This window comes from Elaeis guineensis, chromosome 3 (genome assembly GCF_000442705.2).
Source record: "Elaeis guineensis isolate ETL-2024a chromosome 3, EG11, whole genome shotgun sequence".
Taxonomy (NCBI): Eukaryota; Viridiplantae; Streptophyta; class Magnoliopsida; order Arecales; family Arecaceae; genus Elaeis; species Elaeis guineensis.
This window is the reverse complement of record NC_025995.2, coordinates 7,680,765-7,701,957: the sequence shown is the minus strand read 5'-3', so window position 1 is coordinate 7,701,957 and position 21,193 is coordinate 7,680,765. Positions and strand designations below refer to the sequence as shown.

The following is a 21,193-nucleotide window of genomic DNA, read 5'->3' as shown; positions in this document are numbered from 1 at the left end:
TCATAGATTGAACCTAGTAAGACTAGGATTCCACTTGCACCAGCTTAGCCCCCACGCCCACTCTCTCTTATTTTATGCGACAAAACCTTCTCTCCAGGCTTTCACGATGCCCAAAGCTTTTCACTCTTCTCTCTTATATGAAATGTGGTTGTGGACTAAGTCAAAGTAGGAATTAGTTTGGATTTCAAATTCTATGAGATTGAATTTTAGGAAACAAAACTCTTTCTTATGGCACTGATTTTACCTAGATTTTTTTTAAATTTTTATGGTTTTATGGCATATATTGTAATCTTTGCTGGTGTCCATGGAAAAAAGAAGGAGGGGCATCCAGAGTTGGGCACCCCTTGTCTTACCCTGTTTGAATTTTCTTGACTAGGTATTTGTCCAAGAAAGGATTCTTATATCTCTTGATTTAAGATGAATTTTTCTTGAAATTTTTATAAATTATAGAGAATTGAGAGACCTTTGGGGCGTGAAAATCAGGGAGAAAGAGTGTTGGGGTGTAGAGATATAATAGACACAAAACTAAGTGTCTGGGTTAGAGCAAGAGAAGAAAAGAAGGTTTTCTTTTAGGGTTGCTGAGTTCACCTCTTTTCTTCCTCCATCTGTGAGTTTTTTGAGAGTGTCTCACATCTAAAATTCTTTCTTCTATTTTTATCTTTGGAAGAGACCAAATCAAGAAGAAGAGGCATCTGATCGACCATCGAAGAAGTATCAGCATAGTACTAGCATACTGTGCTGATTTTCTGGACCAGGACTTCTGATTGTGATTTGTGAGCTCATGTGGATGACTCATAGAGATGAACACATGTGCAGCTTGCAACATCATCTTCAATCTGGATCAACAAAGTTAGAATGTCTAACTTGCAAGGTAATAGATCTGATCTATTATATTATATATATTAGATGTAGTATAGAAAATATTGATATGATCAACATGTAGTTCCTGCTCTTTATATTTTAATTTTTGATTTAATGCTATGTAATAATTATGTAATAGGATTTAGATCTAGAGATTCTCTAATTTTATAAGATAAATTTTGATTTATTTTAGTCTTCCGCTGCTGATCTTAAAAAAATTCAAGATCTAACCTGAAACCTAGATCTGGTTCTTCATATGTCAATCCAATAGAGGGTGATCTGATCGAATGGGTGCTAGGAGCTATGAGATTCCAGTCGATCGGATCCTAGCTCCCATCCGATCGAATCACCCTCTATTGGATCAATGCGCATCTCAGAGCTTTTTTTTATAAGCTAACGAAAGAGTTCAGAGGGCGTTGCTGAGCTGGCGTGTTAAAAAAAAAATAGCATTCAATGGGACATGATATGACGTAAGGCAGCGTGTGCGACCATCATTGTCTCCTCTGCCTCCATCTTTCGGTAAACCCCCACCGTCTCCTCTCTTCTGCTCTCTCTGCCCCCCACCCACGTCGCCATCTTTCGGTAACCCTCCCACCCGTGCCTCCTCTCTTCTGCTTCTCCCCCCACCCACAATCGCTGTCTTTCGATAACCCCCCAACTCGTGCCTCCTCTCTTCTTCTCTCTCTCCTACAGTCACCATCTCAACTCCTCCTAAGCCGAGTTTTTCACCCTGCGACCGCGATCTCCTCTCCTCTAGCCCCCACCAGCCGTTAATGAATATTTTTTATGAATTACATTCAAAAATTTGTATTCTCATTGCTATTGTTTCTCATTGTTTGTGTTTATATTGAGAGGATAAACACAAACTGCAAATAATCTAAGATAGGATAAACACTCCATTTATAATAAACAATAAAAGAAGAGGATAAATACAGGTCCTGTTAAAATAAACATAAATTATCGAAGGATAAATCAAACTCTAAATAACAAACAGAAACTATAAATAATAAACACAAATAGACTGCGAATAAATAAAACTCTGTGCAGATAAATAAAAACTATGAATAATAAATCAAATTTATGCTGATAAATAGAAATTTTTCAGAATAAACATAAATTCAAAGTTCAAAAGTTAAGTGATCTTAGGTCCATCCACGATAAGCAACAATAAGAGAGGAAGAAAGAAGGATAAACATTAAGTCTATGAAAATAAATATAAACTATAGAGAATAAATACAAACTCTAAATAATAAATAAAAATTATAATAATAAACACAGAGTAACTCTGTGTAGATAAACAGAAATTACAAATAATAAATGCAAACTCTATATCGATAAATAAAATTTTTCAAGATAAACACAAATCTGATTGGCTCCAGTTGGAGTTTGTGTTTATTATTTGGAGTTTGTATTTATTATTTAGAGTTTATTCTTATCCTCTGATAGTTTGTATTTATTTCTGCAGGACTTAATGATTATCCTCCTTCTTCTCTTGTTGTTTATTTGGTGGACTAGGACCACTCGATGAGTTTGTGTTTATCCTGAGGTATTTTTGTTTATCGATATTTTAAGTTTATTATTCATATTTTTTATTTATATTTGAGTTTTATTTATTATTTAAATTTTTATTTATTATTTAGAGTTTATGTTTATTTTTAGATAGTTTATATTTATTTGGGTAGGACTTAGTTTTTATCATCCTTTTTTGTATTTTATCCTAGATGGCCATTGGATCACTCAACTTTTGAACCTCAAATTCTTGTTTATCCTAAAAAATTTTATTTATTGATACGAAGTTTGCATTTATTATTCATAGTTTTGGTTTCTACGCAAAGACCCAAATTATGACCCCACCCGAAGAGCCCGTGTTATGATTTTAATGGAATTTTTATGAGATCTATGGTGTTTATCTTGAAAAATTTTTATTTATTGATACTTTATTATGCAAACTGCTATCATCTATCATCATGACAGATTTCGGACAGCTTTCAGAGTTGTGCATGGGCGCCTTTAGTCTTCGTGAACATTTTTTTATCTCCATGGAATAGAGGATCTGCATCCTCTTCTTCCTCTTTCTTCATTCACAGAATATGATTAATAAATCAAAAAATTTAAGCCTAAAATCAGAGAGATTGACAAAGGAAGCTGGAAAGATTTATGAAGGAAGCTGAAGGATTCATGAAAGTGCTTTCGGGTGCCTCCTCTCTTCATTGCATGTAGGCATTTATATGTGAATGTAGGTGCTTATAATTCAATTCACATTCACATGTAGGTGCCTATAATTCATATAGGTGCCTACGTGCAGAGGAGGCCGTCAGTAGGATGGGGAGGCCAGCGGCGATGGAGCCAGACCCGACGAATGTAGCACTCACCTAAGAGTATGTAGTGCCTATATATGAATTATAGTCATTACATTTGAATTGTAGACACTACAATTCACATGTAGATGCCTACAATTTATGTAAGTGCCTACATATAGAGGAGGCTGCCGATGGAGTAGCCAGACTCGACGGATGTGCGAGCCCTCACCAAGGAGTATGTAGCACCTACATGTGAATTGTAGATGCTTACAATTGATGTAGGCATCTACAATTCAATTGTAGGTGCCTACAATTCATGTAGGCAATTGTAGGCACCTATAATCGCATATAGGTGCTTACAATTCATGTAGGTGCTTACATGTGGAGGAGGCTGCTGGCAGGATGGCGAGGCCAGTGGCAGTCCTGTCAGGTCCGGCGAATGCGCGATGTCTCGTCTAGGAGCATGTAGTACCTACATGTGAATTGTAGACGCCTACATATGAATTGTAGGCGCCTATAATTCGCATGTATGCACCTACAATTCATGTAGGCACCTACATATGGAGGAAGCCACTGACGGAGACCGTCGGCGAGCAGTCAGGCCCGATGGATGTACGAGTGCCTCATCTAGAAGTATGTAGTACCTACATGTGAATTATAGGCGCTTACATGTGAATTGTAGGTGCCTACAATTGATGTAGGCATCTACAATTCAATTGTAGGCATTTACAATTCAATTGTAGACGTCATATAGGTGCCTATATTCGGAGGCTTCCACCGGCCGCGATGCAGCCAAGCCCGACGGATGCGTGAGCTCCTCGCCTAGGAGCATGTAGGCACCTACATGTAAATTATAGGTGCCTACAATTGAATTGTAGGCACCTACAATTCATATGTAGGCCTACATTCATATAGGGCCTACATGTGGAGGCCACCAGCGAGACGACGGAGGCCGATGGTGATGCAGCCAGGTCCGGTGGACGTGCGACGTCTCGCCTAGGAGCATGTAACACCTACATATGAAATGTAGGCGCCTACAATTTAATTGTAGGTGCTACATGTAAATTGTGAGTGCCTACAATTCACATGTAGGCACTTACATGCTCCATATAGGTGAGACGCGCATGTCCGCGGGCTTGGCTGCATCGCTGCCGGCCTTCATCGATCCATCATACTCCATAGGCCGTGCCACCTACTTCGGACTTTGCTCATACGTATCTTCGCCGTTTGGACTTTGTTTGGGATGTTCTTGTCTTGTTGGACCAGAGGGAGTGGGTGCGGGGTGGCGCATCTCTCCGCCGATTTTTTTTATAATGGTGAATGAAGGTGTCTTCATGGTTCATGAAGGCGCCTTCAGCACTGTAGCATAATGGAAGGGGGTGGCATCACGTCACAGTAATGCGTGCTTTCTCCGTCGCATCTTTTTTTTTTTTTAAATAATGCCAGATTAGCTAACATGCGAGAGAAGTCCTTCGTTTGCTTTTTAGAAAATTTGGAGATGCGTGCTGATCCAATGACTGGAGAGTCGAACGGATATAGACTAAAATCCGATCGACCAAAACCTAATCTACCTCATATATATATATATATATATTTAATTTTATATAAAAATATATATATAATATAATATATTTTTACATATTATAAATATAATATAAATGTTTAAATTGTTTCCAGTCTGTACAAAAGCAGTATTTTATACAAGCAATGGTAGCCTGCGAGATAAAAGTGTTTGTTACGATTGTGATTGTGCATAAAATTTTCCTAATAGAAATAAAGCATACCGCTGGAGGAAAGTTTGGCTTGCCAGACGTTTGTGATTGCACATCATGTTTATGTGGTGACAATACGGCACTTGCGCGTAAACACCAAAGGCAGCTTCTCATGGAGTCCAAGAACTAATCATGAAAGTATGTAATACGTGTAGTACTATCATTGGTCCAATTATCTGTTCTATGTTTGGGTTGATGTAGAAATCGCATATGAGAGAGAGAAGGAGAGAACTGGAGGAAAAAACGTGAGGGGTTCAGGTTGTATGTTTCACGCAAAATATGATTTATCTTATTTCGCAACGCCAACCGTTGGATCTTGACTTGCTAAAATGTCAAAGCATGTCATTCTTTCCTTCGTGGTCTGCACAGATGTGGAAGCGGCAAATAAACCATCCAACGGTCGAAATCGCGAAAGAAGGGAATCATTCTTTCGTGTGAAAGATACAACCCGAACCCAGACGTGAGGCCGCTTTTGGTATATGTAGAGCGAGGCACCGCGGACTCTCTCTATATTCCCTCGCTCGCTTTCCTTCCCTACTCTTATAGCTTCGTTCAACCTGCGGATCCCAAAATAGCCCCACAAGCCCCCCTTTTCTCTTCTTCTCTTAGTGGAAGCAGTCGCTTGATCCCCGTTGCCGATAGATTGGGCCACGAGGTTCCGGTTGTCGCTCTTCACCATCTATAGTTTGATCTCAATTTCCATTGGGCGTAGGGAATCCGTTTTGTTCGTTGATCGGAAGGTGCTTGTTTCTTCGTTTCCTAAAGTTGTCACGCATTCTTAGTTGCTAATTTTGAGAATTTGGGTTTTTTGCTGTCGGTTTTAGTTGGTTACAGTCTAAGCTACAGGGGAAAGAAAAGATTTTGGGGGTCTGGATTGAGTCTGTTTTCTGTTATGTCTCGTTGGGGCCTCAGGTTTTTAGTTATGGTTTGAGATATTTATGAATCTATAATTGTTTTCGCAATGTATCTAGACGTTGATCCTTCCCTTTTACTTTTTCCTCATTTTTCTGATTTTTTTTAATTTTTTTCTGAAATTCTTGATGATTTTGTTTATCTCCATTATAAATGGTTTTAGTCATCCAAAGTCTAGAAAAGATGGGATTTTTAGTATCTGGGTTAGGGTTGTTCTTTGTAAACTATGACATTTGGAAATGTATGTGGATATTTGTTGCCTTTGATTTCTATCTAAAAGAGGATGCCATTTATTTTCTTTTTGTGAGTTTTCTTATTATTTTTTTTGTAAATTCTCTGATGCTTTTGTTTCTCCATTTCAAATGGTTTCAATGGTCTAAAGCACGGAAACGAAAAAAGATATAAAATTGTAAAATCTGGGTTAAAATTGTTTTTTGTAATTTTTAAATGGCATTTAGCGCTATCTTATGGATTAAAAAATATCTGTAAAGATGTGGATGTTTATGAATGTCATCTAAAGTTCGATGCTTTTCCGTTTCTCCTGACTTTGTAGGCCTTTCTTCCCCCTTTTTTCTTTGCTAGTTTGGGGTTTTGGAGGGGGAGTTGGTGAACTGGGTCTAGTGTTGCTCTGTATCGTTGTATTGGTTTAATATCAATTTTCTTTATATTCATCAATTCTATTATACTTTTGGTTACTTCACTTTTAATGGCTCCCATCGTCGGAATAAATTGTGATCTGGGTTAAGGTTATCTGGTATTGTTGATATATGTATTAATGATTATTGATGCATACAACGTTGAAGTGTTGTTTTTTAGAAAATGTTGATGTGTTTATTTGCATCCTTTTCTTGTTTTAAAGGGATCCCGCATCTCGTTTATCATATGCTTTTGGAGTACAGAATCCGCAGTCTTGAAGAATTTTCTGCTTCAGTCCAGATCTATCTGTGGATCCTCATCATACTTCTACTAAGGTTTGTTTAAATGTCCTTCATTTTGATACCTTTAAATAATGCTTGTTGATGTTTTTGTTCATTAAATAGATCTGGTCCTATTTTCATTAAATAATGGCAAGCGGTTTCATATTATTACATTGGTGAAGATGTTGTATTTATTATTAATATTACTGAATTTGTTGATATTCTAGTATGGAATGAATCTTTTGCGAATATTCTATTTTTCTTGTTAATGTTATTGTTCAAGAAGTTACTTTTAAGTCCACCTACATTCACTAATGGAAAACAATGGTGTGAGATGATGTTACTTTGCTACTAGAATAGATATCCTCATTTCTATTTTCATTAAATTTGCTATCAATTAAACTTCTTGATTGGCCTTTCTGCATGAGTACTTTGTCAGTGATATTGTTGCGCATGAAAGTAATTTTTTTTTCCTTGATAGAATAGGCGACATTGCTTCTATAATGTTGTTGTACTAATATGGGGCGCAAAAAAAAAGGATGAATTCTAATGATCCTTGGGCATCATGCAGGGTAGGTACGTGCTTGAGTGAAGGTTCATTGTACAATGGGTACGCTTGGTGAAAACAAGTGGGATGAAGAATACTCAGTAATTGGAGAAAAGCCAGAAGTAGGGTTCTTAGATTTTGAGGATGATGAATCCCTCCACTCTTTCAATCCACTTGAAGAAGGTTCTGTTGTAATTACAATTCCTTTCTCTTTTGTTGGTGGGAAACCTCGGTCTGCTCTCATAGGAGAAACATCAGCAGATTCAATTAATATTAGAAACACCACTGGCGATCCAAAAGAATTGTGGAGTGTTAGGATATTCTCTTCAAACCCTGAGGATAGCTATGTTCTGTCATTGATGGAACCTCCATCTGATGATGCTGATGAGGATGCAAAGCACAGTTTTATGGGTTTGACTTATTTGGAGGATAGGGTTCTTCAGCCTGGGCAGAATCTCACGATTTGGCTGTCATGTAAACCAAAAGAAATTGGCTTGCATACATCAGTTATCCATTTTGATCTGGGTGATGAGAAAATTGAGAGGGTGGCCTTTTTATTAGCAGAGGATAAAGTTTCGCAGTCTTTGTTTTCTGATAAACCCTATTCAAGAGGTTCCTTCCGGAAAAAGAAATTTGATTATGAACAATATGTAGCAGGCCAACGCCCATCTCGGGCAAGTATACAGGGATTTAAATATAAGCTTCCTCAGTTTGCCATACCCCAAGACATCCGTGAAATTGTTGAAAATAAACAGCTACCTGAAGTCATCACAGAAGGACTGAATAGTAATAACTATCAGAGATATTTCAGCACACTGCTTGTCATGGAAGAAATTCATTTGGAGGTAAATAACTCTTATTCTCAGAAGTTGTAATCGAAGGTTAAAGATCCATTTTGTTGCCTTGCTAATTGTTAAATTGTTTTTGCAGCGAGAAATGACAGCATATGACATGGAGTGCGTGACTATGAAAAAGAGGGGTTACCAGCTTTTGTCTCTTGAGGTTCCTGGATTGGCCGAGAGAAGGCCTTCACTGGTTTATGGGGACTACATATTTGCCCAGCTTGCAACCGACAGCTCAGACAATGATAACCGTCCTTATCAGGTTTATATCTGTGTTCTAAGTTTCTGCAATACTCAAGGCTTCTTTGGGGTATAATACTTATTTTGACAGAATAGGTTGTTTTTTCTTCAGGGTTACATTCACAGGGTCGAGGCTGATGAAATATTTTTACGATTTCATAAGGACTTACACAGGTGTCACCGAGATGAGGATCTTTACAATGTTAGCTTCACATACAACAGGGTGAATATAAGGAGGTTATATCAGGCAGTTTGTGCTGCTGAAAAGTTAGGGCCAGAGTTGCTCTTTCCATGTGAGTCATCCCATGCAAGGATGATTAAAGCTTCATCGTTTATGCCACTGAATGCACTTCTAAATAGGGAGCAAGTGCGTTCAGTTGAAATGATACTTGGCTGTAAAGGTGCTCCTCCTTATGTCATCTTTGGACCTCCGGGAACTGGTAAGACAATCACATTGGTGGAGGCTATACTACAACTCTACAAAACCAGGAGAAAAGCACGGATTCTCGTCTGTGCCTCGTCAAATAATGCAGCAGATCATATTTTGGAAAAGCTGCTTGGTGAAGGTGTTGGTGTTCGAGAAAATGACATATTTAGGTTAAATGCAACCAGCCGTCCTTATGAAGATGTCAAGCCTGAGTTTATCCATTTGTGCTTCTTTGAAGATATGGTATTTAAATGCCCTCCACTTAAGGCTTTATTGCGTTACAAGATCATTGTATCAACCTACATGAGTGCATCTCTGCTATATGCTGAAGGCATCCGGAAGGGTCACTTCTCCCACATTTTCATGGATGAGGCTGGTCAAGCCTCTGAGCCAGAGACAATGGTTCCTGTATCGAACTTATGTATACAAGACACTGTCATTGTGCTAGCTGGTGATCCTATGCAGCTGGGACCTATAATTTATTCAAAGGATGCTGAGAGTTATGGTTTGGGAAAATCATACTTGGAAAGACTTTTTGAATATAAATATTATGAAGTTGGTGATGAAAACTATGTGATGAAGCTGGTAAGAAACTACCGTTGTCATCCAGCAATCTTGGAGCTCCCTTCAAGGCTTTTCTACAAGAATGAATTGATTGCTTGTAAAGAGGAGAAAGCAACATCTATTTATGATTCAGTGGGTCTTCCAAACGAAGCATTTCCTGTTCTCTTTTTCGGAATTCAGGGATGTGATGAGAGGGAGGGTAGTAATCCATCTTGGTTTAATAGAATTGAGGCTAGTAAAGTAGTAGAGCTTATCAGGAAACTGATTAGGAATGCTGATGTAGATGAGACTGATATTGGAATTATTACTCCATACCGTCAGCAAGTACTCAAGTTAAAGAAAGCCCTTGAATTGCTTGAGATGCCAGATCTGAAGGTGGGTAGTGTTGAACAATTTCAAGGGCAAGAAAGGGAAATAATAATCATATCTACAGTCAGGTCAACTGTTAAGCATAATGAATTTGACCGGGTGCACAACTTGGGATTTCTCAGCAATCCTAGAAGGTTTAATGTTGCCATAACTCGTGCTAGATCCTTGCTAATTATTGTTGGAAATCCACATGTCGTTGCTAAGGTACTGCTCATCATTTTGGCTACCAGAATTTGATGATTTGTTTTGCTAATTAGTTCCCTTTTTTGTTCTCTCCTTTTTCCCATTAATGAATATAGTTTAAAGGCCCATTTGGATATTCCTATTGGACTGGGCTAAAATTCCTGTATGATTAGTTGATTGGGCTATCCATTTAAGCATGGCTTTGTATCAATCAACACAACTCAGCCCAAATCTCGTGGGAAGAAAAAGAAGACCTTTATGCTTTTTTTCCTTCATGTAGCCCAAAGGCTAGGATCTGGGCTAGATTTGGATAGGCTCTTAGAAAATGCAAGATAGATGGGCCAACCGGTCCAATTCCTATTGGAATTTCAGTCCAATCCTATAGGAATATCCAAACAGGCCCTAAATGATTTAACAGTTGCCATGTGCTTCTTTATGGTGAACTATACAGTATAATCTTCTTCTGCATTATATTACATCTTAAAGTGTGCCACTCATCATACATCTGATTCGAAACATCCATAGATCCCGATGCAAATCGTGTTTTGCATGTACATAATACATAGTTACAAACAAATATGGGTTCTAAGGAATGATTGTATGGCTCACCTGACCATTTAGTATTTTCAAGATGCTTGTTTTCTTCAGACTCAAGGTTCCTATGATGCCGTTTTCTAAGTTAATATGACTGCTTCCTTTTGTATTAATCTCCTAATTGATGTATTTGTGTGTTAGAACTTCTAGATCTATCTTCGAGAAACCCATGCTGTTCTTAAAGATTTAGCTTTGCTTCTTTTATTATGGTCCACAATGTCTATCTCTTATGTTTCTCTACAGAAAATGCTAAAAAAATGCATAATTCATGTGTGAACCTTAGATTCGTCAGAATGGTTTGTAGACTAGATATATGGATGCATCTTAACCAGCCTCCTCATCTTCATTTTTTTTTTTTTTTGGTATTTGTGGTTAGACTACATGTGACAATCAATCCTGCATCATGAAATACTTGCTTAAATGCTTCTTTGTTTAATGCACAGCAAATAGCTTTGGACACTTAACTCTATTGATGAGACAATCTCCTAACAATACATCCATAGTTAAGCCATGTCCCTGTGGTGGCACATTTCTCCATTTCCTTTTCATGTCGACTATATATATATATATATATATATATATATATATATATTTGTTTTTTTTTAAACTAGCATGAGCCAAGATGCTTGGCATGATTTATGGAAGCATCAGGTTAAAGCTGTTTGCCATAATTTGCTCAATCTCTTTGGTGGTGCTTGCTTGAATTAGAGCTGTGTTATATAGCTACCACTTTGCTGCCAATTTGTTTAATGCTGGTACTAGTTCTATTTCTTTTCATTTATTGTCATAATTAGCTTCTTCAGGAGCCCAAACATTTCTAGCTTTTTGCAGTCACTAGAAAAACCATATTACCTATATTTAGATGCTACTAGTCTTTATATTTTTGGAGATCAAAGCGGCTGTTGTATTGCCTCAAACCATCCGATTGGGGCGTACCATACTGTATCGCATCTAAACCAATAAGAAAATCATATTTGGGTTGGTACACATCCCATATCTACTTGTACCAATCCATACCAAGGCGTAACGAGATGTACCGAGATAAAAGATGAGAAAAATAGCTCAAGAGGTGTTTCTATATGGGGTGCGTACCATACCTATAGACCCATATTGTACCAAATGATAATCCACCCGTACAGTACTTGGCACCAAAATGGCAGACTTTGGATCAAACAACTTGTGATTTAGTAGTTTCTTCTCATATTGGTTGCGTAGTTGGACTAGTATGACTATACTATACATTTACTATGTATGATGTCTCCATCTAGTTGCATGTTTTGTATAGATTTTATTAGTTTATGTTATTTATGATTTACCTTTTGCGAATGGTATATTGAAAACTCCTTTTTTTTATTCTACTTTGCTTGGAAAATGGCCCTTTGCTTGACATATAGGTTCAATTACAATGCATGAGTGGTATATTAAGTCACCCAAACCATAACTATAACAATCCTGCCTTTTCATCACTATTTGTGTTAGCTTTATAAATCCTTATTTGCAAGGTCTTCCTACTTGAGGATTGCTTTGAATAGTATTTTAAATCACCTCTCGAATGGTTTGTGTTTCTAGAACACTTGCAGTTTGAAAACACGAGAAAAAAAGATCGTTTTACCGACTTTCTAGAAACTTTGACAATGAACCTGGATTTCTAAATATTTGGTTGAGAAGTCCATGATCATATATAATATTTGAACATGGATGGTGTTGAATTTTGGCCTTCCTTTGATGAATCTGGAGTCTTTAGAAGGCAAGTTCCATCTTATATAAACACACCCTATTGTTTAGGCAACACTGTAGCAGACATATGGAAAAGAATATATAGCAACTCAATACGGCATATGCCAAACAAATGAAGTGAAAACATGTTCATTCTTTTGTTGGAAAAATATAGTGTACTGCATTTTTTATTGAAAGAACTTGTACAGCTAGGGATGTGCAAAAAACTAGCTGAATCACGCACCCAATCCGAACTCGAACTGATCTATTTGGTTTGGTTTGGATGAGCTTTTCCGCATCTGGTTTGGTTTCAGTTTGAAATTTTTCAGAACCGAAAAAGTTGGGTTGGTTTGGTTTTGATCCAAGTTTAAAAAGGGGTTTAAACCAAGTCGACCCACATATCTATTAGCTAACTAGGAATGGGTGAGGTAGCCCGGTGCACCAGTAGCACCTAGACCCACAAATATGACTGAGTTGCTCTTATATCTACTAGCTAACTAGGAATGGTGAGCCAGCCCGGTGCACTAGTCGCACCCAACCCAATAACATGACCCCATCGAATGGCACTGCTGGCAACGCTCTCAGTAGCGAGGATATCATTTAAAGTAAGAGAGTGTAATGAAAATAGTTGATGTGGGACCAAGTATAAATCGTGCCCTTCAACCCTTTTACATTCTATCTCTCTGATCAAACATCAACGGTCCAGATCTAAATTAGGGCTCCCAGCTATTGGGGTAGCGATTGGTTGGGGGTGCTGCTAGGGTTGAAATGTGTTCCGGTTCTCTCCTCTCTTTCTCAATCCCATGGAAAGGATGTGCGAGAGGCCTCCACTGTGGGGTTCCCAGCACTTCTGGCCAAATTATGGATTCTTCGGAGCTAACCCCGGCACTGATTGCCATGAATCAGGCAAAGATCCTGTCTTCTTTGCTCTAGTCGAGAGATTAGCTTCGAGAAATGCTCAGGCTACCTTCAAGGGGTCTTATGGTTCTGTTCCTCCACACTCTCCATGGTGACATGAACCTCAAGAGGCTCCACTCTTTCCTTATCGATGTCAATCCAAAGAATTTATCGACGTCAATCCAAAGACTTTATCTCACTGCCGCCTGTCCATCATCCCACACCTCTCCATCGAAGGTAAATGAATCGGAAAAAAAAACAAAAACAAGTGTTTTGATCTTATGTTTGGGTCTCTAGCTCGAAATTGGAGCCTCTTATGCCTTGATTTTTTTGGTAGGAAGTTGGAATTGGTGGGGAGCGACAATGGGAAGTCACGACCGCTGTCCTCCTCGCTGGAGAAGGACTGGTTCTACAATCCTTGCTTCTTCTTAGCCTTCGCCGTCTCTTCTTCATCCATGTATGCATAAAATTGAGGTGATGATGGGTGGCTCGTTAAGGGTCTTCTTCTTTCTTCGGCTGGTTTTCGTTGACTAGTGGTCTTCTTCTTCTTGATGGGCAATGTCCGTGAAGTTTTGCTTCTGTCTCTCATGCTTTTTCTTTTTTCTTGCTGGATTTTGTTCTTCTTCTTGGTAATTTGATGAAAGCCCATTTAGCAAAGCCCATTAGCCAGCCCATTTAGTAGAAGCCCATTAAGCCCAGCAACCTGATAAACCGAACTGAACCAAATTGAATTTCTTGGGTTTAGTTGGAACCCATTTTCACAGCTAGTTGATTTGTCTTTGGTTTCAGTTTTTGGAAATTGACTTAAGTCGGTTCAGTTTCAAAACATAACTCTAAAGTGACCTGACCTGAACCATGTACACCCCTTTGTGCAGCACATGTGATGCGCTTTAGATGTAGCTCATAGAGGTTCAAGCTTCGAATACCAATAGAAGGAAAAATAGATTTAGAAGAAAGATGTAATGCATGGAGTATGCCACTGGACTAGTAAAGATCAATGGTTTAAGCTTTAGTATGTACTGGTCCATATTGGTCCATATCGGACATCTTAGATTGCACCGATGACTTATTGGGTCTTAGGATGCTCTTGGAACTTGGGGCCCCTCCATATTGGGCCATCCTAGTTGATAATGGTTGCCACCAATTGATATTGGCTGGGATGGGGATTGACACAAGTTAGTATGGCTTGTTTAAAGGACCAAAATACTAAAGATTAGACCCAAATCGACTGAGGATGGGTTCTGCATGTGCCATTCACAGCATCGAACTAACCAAGCATTTTGATGGGTATGCATTGGTATGTCTCAAACACCCTTGGCATGACATTTTTTGGCCTCTGAATTCTTATTTTGATTTTTTTCCCCAGGTTTCTTGTATAATTTCTATGTCTTTGCAAAGAAGAAGTGGCAATATCGAGTTAACTACAATTAACCATGATTTTCTGTGCATGTTAGGTTAGAATTAGAACCATACATATCTCACAAATCATGCAACTTGGAATCTTAAATGCATATAAACAACAAAAGAAGATATTATTTATAATATCTATCAATAATAGCATCAAGTTCTTTGTACAACCTCATACCTCAATGCAAGAGTGAGTGGCTGGTAGGCTTATGTACATTCTCGTTGATCACCAGCTCCCTGTTGCCTGTCCGCTTGAAATAACCTTGATGTTGCTTCAATGTCATGTATGCCTAGTAATATTGATGGTACTTGCACCATAATTATATCGCATTGGATTGTGCACCTCTATGATCAGTATAAAAGCAGAGTACTAAACCCTATAGGCACTAACAAAGACAATAGAACCTATGCTGCCTTGTCAGGAGTTCTAGCTGTACTTGCCTAAAGGAACATAGAAGTGTTGTCAATATTCCCAGGATGCTGAGTGATCCATAGGATGTACATCTTGTGTATATTGGTTGTCATACAGGTTACTATGAGCATTGGACATGGACCAAGAATCGGAAGTATTGTTTGAATGCATCTTGGTAGGACAGAAGGGATCATCCCTACTTGACCACCCCATCAACCCGACTTAGGGATGCTATCCACATCACATGACTGATCCCAAGATTGTTATCCCTAAGGATATTGTATGTATAGCTTGTCTCCTCTCAAGACCATCTCCTTTGCTTTTGTTCCTTGGCCTCCAATGAGATCCTCCAATAGAACAAGAATGGCTTGGCACTTTGATCCTGATTCTGAGTTGCATGATCAAATCTGGCCTCACATGTAAAAAAAGCAAGTGCAAGAAGTTGTGACCCCACCTGTGTCCCTGCAGCATTAATGGTCCCATTGTTGGCATTGTCATCGTAAGTCATCACTAGTCTTCTTTGAGGATCTAGGTAGGACAAAATTAGAAGGCTCCTAAATCTTGCTGCCATCATCATGCATTGAGGTCTTTTATCTACCAATGCTAACCTGAGTAGCCTTGCTTCCTTGGTTGGCCTGATGTTTCTCAATGGTTTGACTGTCGTCTTGACTTGTCAACTCAGCATCAGAACGACCAGTGGACTGTAACAATATATTCATTCTCTCACCCTATCGAGATTCTTATCATATCAGCTCTGACCTTAACCCTTCGACCATTGATGACTCGCTACATTGACCAAGTGCTCTTGAGTCCACTGGTCGGCATCCTCACCCTGGCCTACTGTGCAATATGAATAAGCAGCCTAGGAGGGGCCCCAGGCTCATCCAGAATATATCGTCCTTGTGGTTTTCTAACTATGCAGTCATGAGATCCCTACCATCATGTAGGAATCCGGGATTGCATGGATCAAAAGGCTTCAAAGTGTTGTCTCCCTCCCGATCTTTTTTTCTTCTACTGCTTGATATACCTCAGCCTTAATTGCATGTTTTAATGCATATAAACATAATGCATAAGGCATTCTTTTAGTGCCATTTCATAAATATCCCAAATTCAGTTTTGGTTCATCGGTACCTGACATTTTGTAGAGGATGTTCTACTGTTTATTATGGACTGATCCCTAAAGCTACCACTTGCATCCCTAAGCATCTTCACCTAAATTAAGTTGAAACTTTAAAACAGTGGTTGATAAAAAATAAAGTTAGTGTACAAACATTGGATGTATATTACCTCCTCAATAGCTCTTGATGCTTTCCCAGATCTGTGGCAAGCCTCTGCAATACTTTCCTTATGGTCATCATGTAAGGCTCCCAGATGGCCAGGTTGCTGGCAAAGTGAAAGCAGAGGTTCAAGTAATATGCTGCAAAAGATTAGACAACAATACTTAGCTAATGTTTTAAAATTGAAAGCTATTAATGAAAATACAAGCAACTAAGTTTTCTTTGCTATACCAATTAAATGTAACATCTGGCCCATCTGCATGTCCACCTTGAGTACATAATGTTCAAGTAAGTCATGTAGTTTCTGGGACATTGCTCTATGATTGTGTTCATTTTAGCTGTCATGCAGAGTAGATTGCCGATGTGTGGGATCTCCCCTTTGTCCACTTTCCTTTGGATGACATACAGGGGATGCACAGCATGTACCATATCTTGTGTGCCCTCCTAGAATGTGTGGCCATGGACAATCCTCTCCACTACTTCCTTCCAGATTCAAAGCAAAGCTAGAATTGTCATCTAGAGAAGTGAACATGTGGATCAGCCCACTCTTTTTGTCAAGTTGTCTCTTCTAGGGCAATGCAATTAGTGACAAATTGAGTCGCTACAAGTGTCAATATATCTCCACTAGAATAATGCACTAGTACTAGGACCCAGTAATAATTGTAGACAAACTTTGGAATGACCTGTCCTTGCTCCACCACTGCCTTTACATTTCTCAACTCCTCAACATCTTTGAATAGATCATGGCAGTTTGTTGCAGGTGAAGTCCATCACAAATGTGGCTTTTATTTCATCATGTCCTCTTCCCTTTTGTAAAGTGACCTGTTGTCTGTGACAATCTGCATTATGTGTTTCTCACCCACATCATTTTTACCTGTAGTCTTCGGTTTGCTTCGAGTTCCTTTAAGTCAAAGTTGCAATAATTATATTCTGTTTGATGGCTTGCTGGGGATCAGTAGGTTTTGAATTCCACTTGGAGTGTGATCCCATTGAACATGACTGTGCTTGATAAAAATAAATCTGGTCATGATTTGAATGAGCCCAAGTATCATAAATATTTCAAGTGAGCTTTGCCATTCATAATGTTGCCTAGAATGACAAAAACATCAGCCACTTTTATTTCTTTTTAGGTGACAACTTCTTCAAAGTTTAATGGATCTTGTTTGCCAGCTTATTCTTCAGATGGAGGATCATAAAGTACAGTTTTCCCAACTGAAATTCAGCTTCTGATGTATCATCAATAGATGTCATCTTTTCTTCTAACATCATTGCAGAATCTTTGAAATTCATGGCCTTACTATCATTTTCTTTATTAACCATTGTAAGGTGGCATATAGAAGGGGTCTATAAGGTCTTGGGATGCAAGGGTGAAGCCTACAGTTTGATGGAAATTCTAGTTTTGATCTGAATTTCTAATAAATTGAACTATAATTGTTGGATCCAACACCCAATTGATAATAGATGTGGCAAAAACCTAGAGATTCTGAAACTAAGGTTTAACTAGTGAATGGAAATCTAGAACAAGTATACAAAAGAATTTGAAGGGCATTGAACGATTGGTCTGAGAAGGGAGGTATATGGCAAGATGGTAAAATGTTTTAGATATCAGTTGAAGCAATTAGGAATTGATACTAGGAAGAAAATAGGCAAAACAGAGCTAGATGCGAAGGAATAAAGAAGAAAGTAAAACAAAATAAGATTATGATGAAAAAAATGAAAGGAAATATAAAAGAAAGATACCAGACTCTCTCCAGAGCCTAGGAGTCACGTGTAGGGTTTAGTCACGCACTAGGTCCAGATAAAAAAATTAATGTGTTGAAATATAGGTATAACATTAGATAATTGAACAACTTCTGAGATAGGTTGCATTTCAATTGCTAATTTTAGCATGTATCTTATAAATGTTTTGTAAGTTGTACATTGTCTACCGTAATGTGATATTACTGTGTTTTAATGACTACAGCACAAACAGAAAAACTTGACTAGGGCACTTAACTTGATACCCCTACATTATTTCTTGGAAAAACATGAATATAAACAAGAAAACACGATAAAAAAACCTATCAGAGTTTGGCATACACATTGAAACTCTCTGTTGGCTGATCTTCAACGATGTGTGCTGTTCCATCCTTGGTTGATACTGAATCGATTCTTGGTATTTTAAACCTTGGATTTTCATCTAAAATGTTTGATATGAGTGTTCCACTGCACTTCTTGTTGCTTTTGCATGTATGCATATGTTATGACGTGCTTCCTTGATCATGAGCTGATATTCATTCTTGCATCAGTGTTATATTCTGAGCAAAAAAAAAAAAAAAAGTAAAGGAAATTTGGCAATGTTGTAAATTTAATGCTGATTGTGAATGTATTCCTTTGTCCTAAAGATGGGTGGAGTGATTTAGTAATTTATTGAATAACCATGTGCTGTTTTGATGGATTGCATTGGAATAGTTTATTGTGAAGTCAGAATGCTTCTACGTTGTTATTTTTTGTGAAGTTAGATTGCTTCTATGTTTGTAATCCGAGTCTAGTCTATGTTGGAGAAGCATTGACCTACACACGTTGTAGGCCTTCAGTTGTTGCATGGACTGGTGCAACAACAATTAGGGCTTCTCCTTAGCTGTCACTTGGGGGGAAAGCTGGGCATGACTGACTTGATTGCGCTCTCATTCATCATCAACACAGCCATCCATCACCCACTGCTTGGAGACACTTTTCTCCTCACTTTTCCAGAGTTCTCTCGAGCATGAAGCCTTTTCTGGACATCTTCTCAAAGCCAGCCAAATATCTTTGAATTAGAACCCACTGTTACCAAAATTTATATTTTTAGGCCAAGAGACCTCAAGTATCTAATTGCATGAGACAAAATAACCTGAGGACTTTGTGGATGAGCCCTTAGCTGTGGCAAGCTAAATCCATCACCTTGTAAATCATCCTCTGTTTTTGGACCTGTACAATATCGAAATGATTAATTAGATGTCAATGACTGGTGGACTTCAGCATTTGGCATTCCCTGCTCGCTAATGATAATGGTCTACTGAGGATGGGATGTTCTCATGGAGAAAAGCCTCAGCAATGTTGAAGAAAACTGATGGATGAAGAACTAGTAACTGAGTCGACAGGATACTTGACAAGGTTAGAGCATGCGGAGGTTGAAGATATCTATACACGTACCTCTGGCATTCCTCTTTTTGTTATCTATGCAGTGTATTTGAAGCTTCCTTGACATGCAGCTGATTGTAATCAGGTTGAAGGATATTCTAGAAATCTTTATTTTGATGATATCTGCTTAGCTATCTCATTACTTTCATAAAATAACATGACACAAAATGATTTGGATGCACAAAAAATTGAGGTAATCTCATGTCTTTTTAATTGATAATTTTTTTCCTGGTTATGGATGTCAGTGTTCTGCTTTAATTCAAGCCGTCATATGGTTTCAGATGTCATGACAAGCTACATTTGACCAATTAATCATGTGAATAGGCTTATTGGCTTATCCTTTTCAGTTTGGAGCTTATTGTAGTTTCCTTAATTGTATAATAAAAATCAAATTCTTCTTTATTTCCCTTCTGCAGGATAGACACTGGGGTAAGCTCTTGAGGCACTGTGTGGACAATGATTCATACCAGGGCTGTTCCCTACCTGTCCTAGAAAGCCAAGACTATCCCGAGGAAGATGCTGGATATGACTGTGGACCAAATATCCCAGAGTCATACTCCAATAATGTGGACCAGTGGGATGAAGATGCACCAACCCAGAATCAGTGGCACCAGAACGAGGGCGAGTGGGGTAATGATTCATTGGGAGCAAACCCTCAGGTTGAATGGGGTAGTGATAACTTCAATATCCAGCCAACTGGGTGGGGTGATGATGATGAAGTTGAGGAAACTGGTCGGGCTGACGATTACAAACAACTAGGTGGGGAGATGATGCTGAAAAAACAAAGGCTACTGACTGGAATGATCAGGTTGGTATATTGGCTGAGCACTTCAATGTACAACCATCCGGTTGGGATGATTGAGTCCTGGTATTCTCCACCAGCATAGAGAGAAGCTGAATGATTCAATGGATGGAATGTTTTGTTTTTTTTCCCTGTAGAAAACCAATCTATGGGACCAAATCTTCCATCTTTGTTTTTATCAGACATTCCCAATTTTTAAAGGAGATTACATTCATTGTTGATATTTCAATTGCATGTCATGCAAATTGGAAAGAATAACCCCAGACCCCTTGCATTAGCTTGGGTCTTCGCCTAAAAAGCATCTTTTGATGGTGTTAGGTGGATGGCTATGATCTCATCAAACAATATAAATAAGAATGTGTATTATAAGCATAATTTGCATCATTAGTTTATATTACATGTCCTACATTTATCATTTTACATTGGTTTTTCGGGTGAAATTCATGTGCTGCATGATGGTTGTACTTCTATACGATATCCCTTAGATTATTGATTTTCTCTGGTTGGACATTTTCTCATGAGCTATCTTTTTTGGGAGTCCAGATTAGCTTTCTCATATTTTTCAGTCATCTCAGTTATCTTTGGATGTTCAATTATATTATGGCTGATTCACGTTTTGCTCCATGTGGTAGTAAAATGAATTTGGGATTAAAAGGTTTTATATCGTTTTGCAAATAGAGTATTATACTTATATATTGATGCGGTATTTGGAGATCTTAAGCTTAAAAAGCACAATTATTTTTATAAATGTAAATCTTATATATAAAAATTAGATATTTTAGGATGTGGCTGGTTGTTAAGTAGAGAAAACTCAAAAAGAAAAAAAAAAATGATGATAAAAATGGAATAACAAGAATTTGAAAATTTCTACTCCAAGTAGAAGTATTCTATTTCATGATTTTTAGATACTTTGAATGTGAGATTGCACAACCAAATATCTCACACGACAAAATCTTAATTAGTATTTTTAAATAATAAATATCATGATTTTT

At 38.1% G+C, this 21,193-nt stretch overlaps 1 protein-coding gene across 1 annotated transcript; it reads left to right on the top strand.

Moving 5' to 3' along the window:
- Nucleotides 1-5,461: 5,461 nt before the first annotated feature.
- Nucleotides 5,462-20,422, top strand: LOC105042319 (probable RNA helicase SDE3). The gene is given in 7 exon segments (XM_073253609.1): nt 5,462-5,673; nt 6,705-6,816; nt 7,334-8,154; nt 8,240-8,413; nt 8,504-9,955; nt 19,816-20,149; nt 20,152-20,422. Coding segments are annotated over 5 exon segments (2,856 nt in total). The 5' UTR covers nt 5,462-5,673; nt 6,705-6,816; nt 7,334-7,368; the 3' UTR covers nt 20,262-20,422.
- Nucleotides 20,423-21,193: the final 771 nt, after the last annotated feature.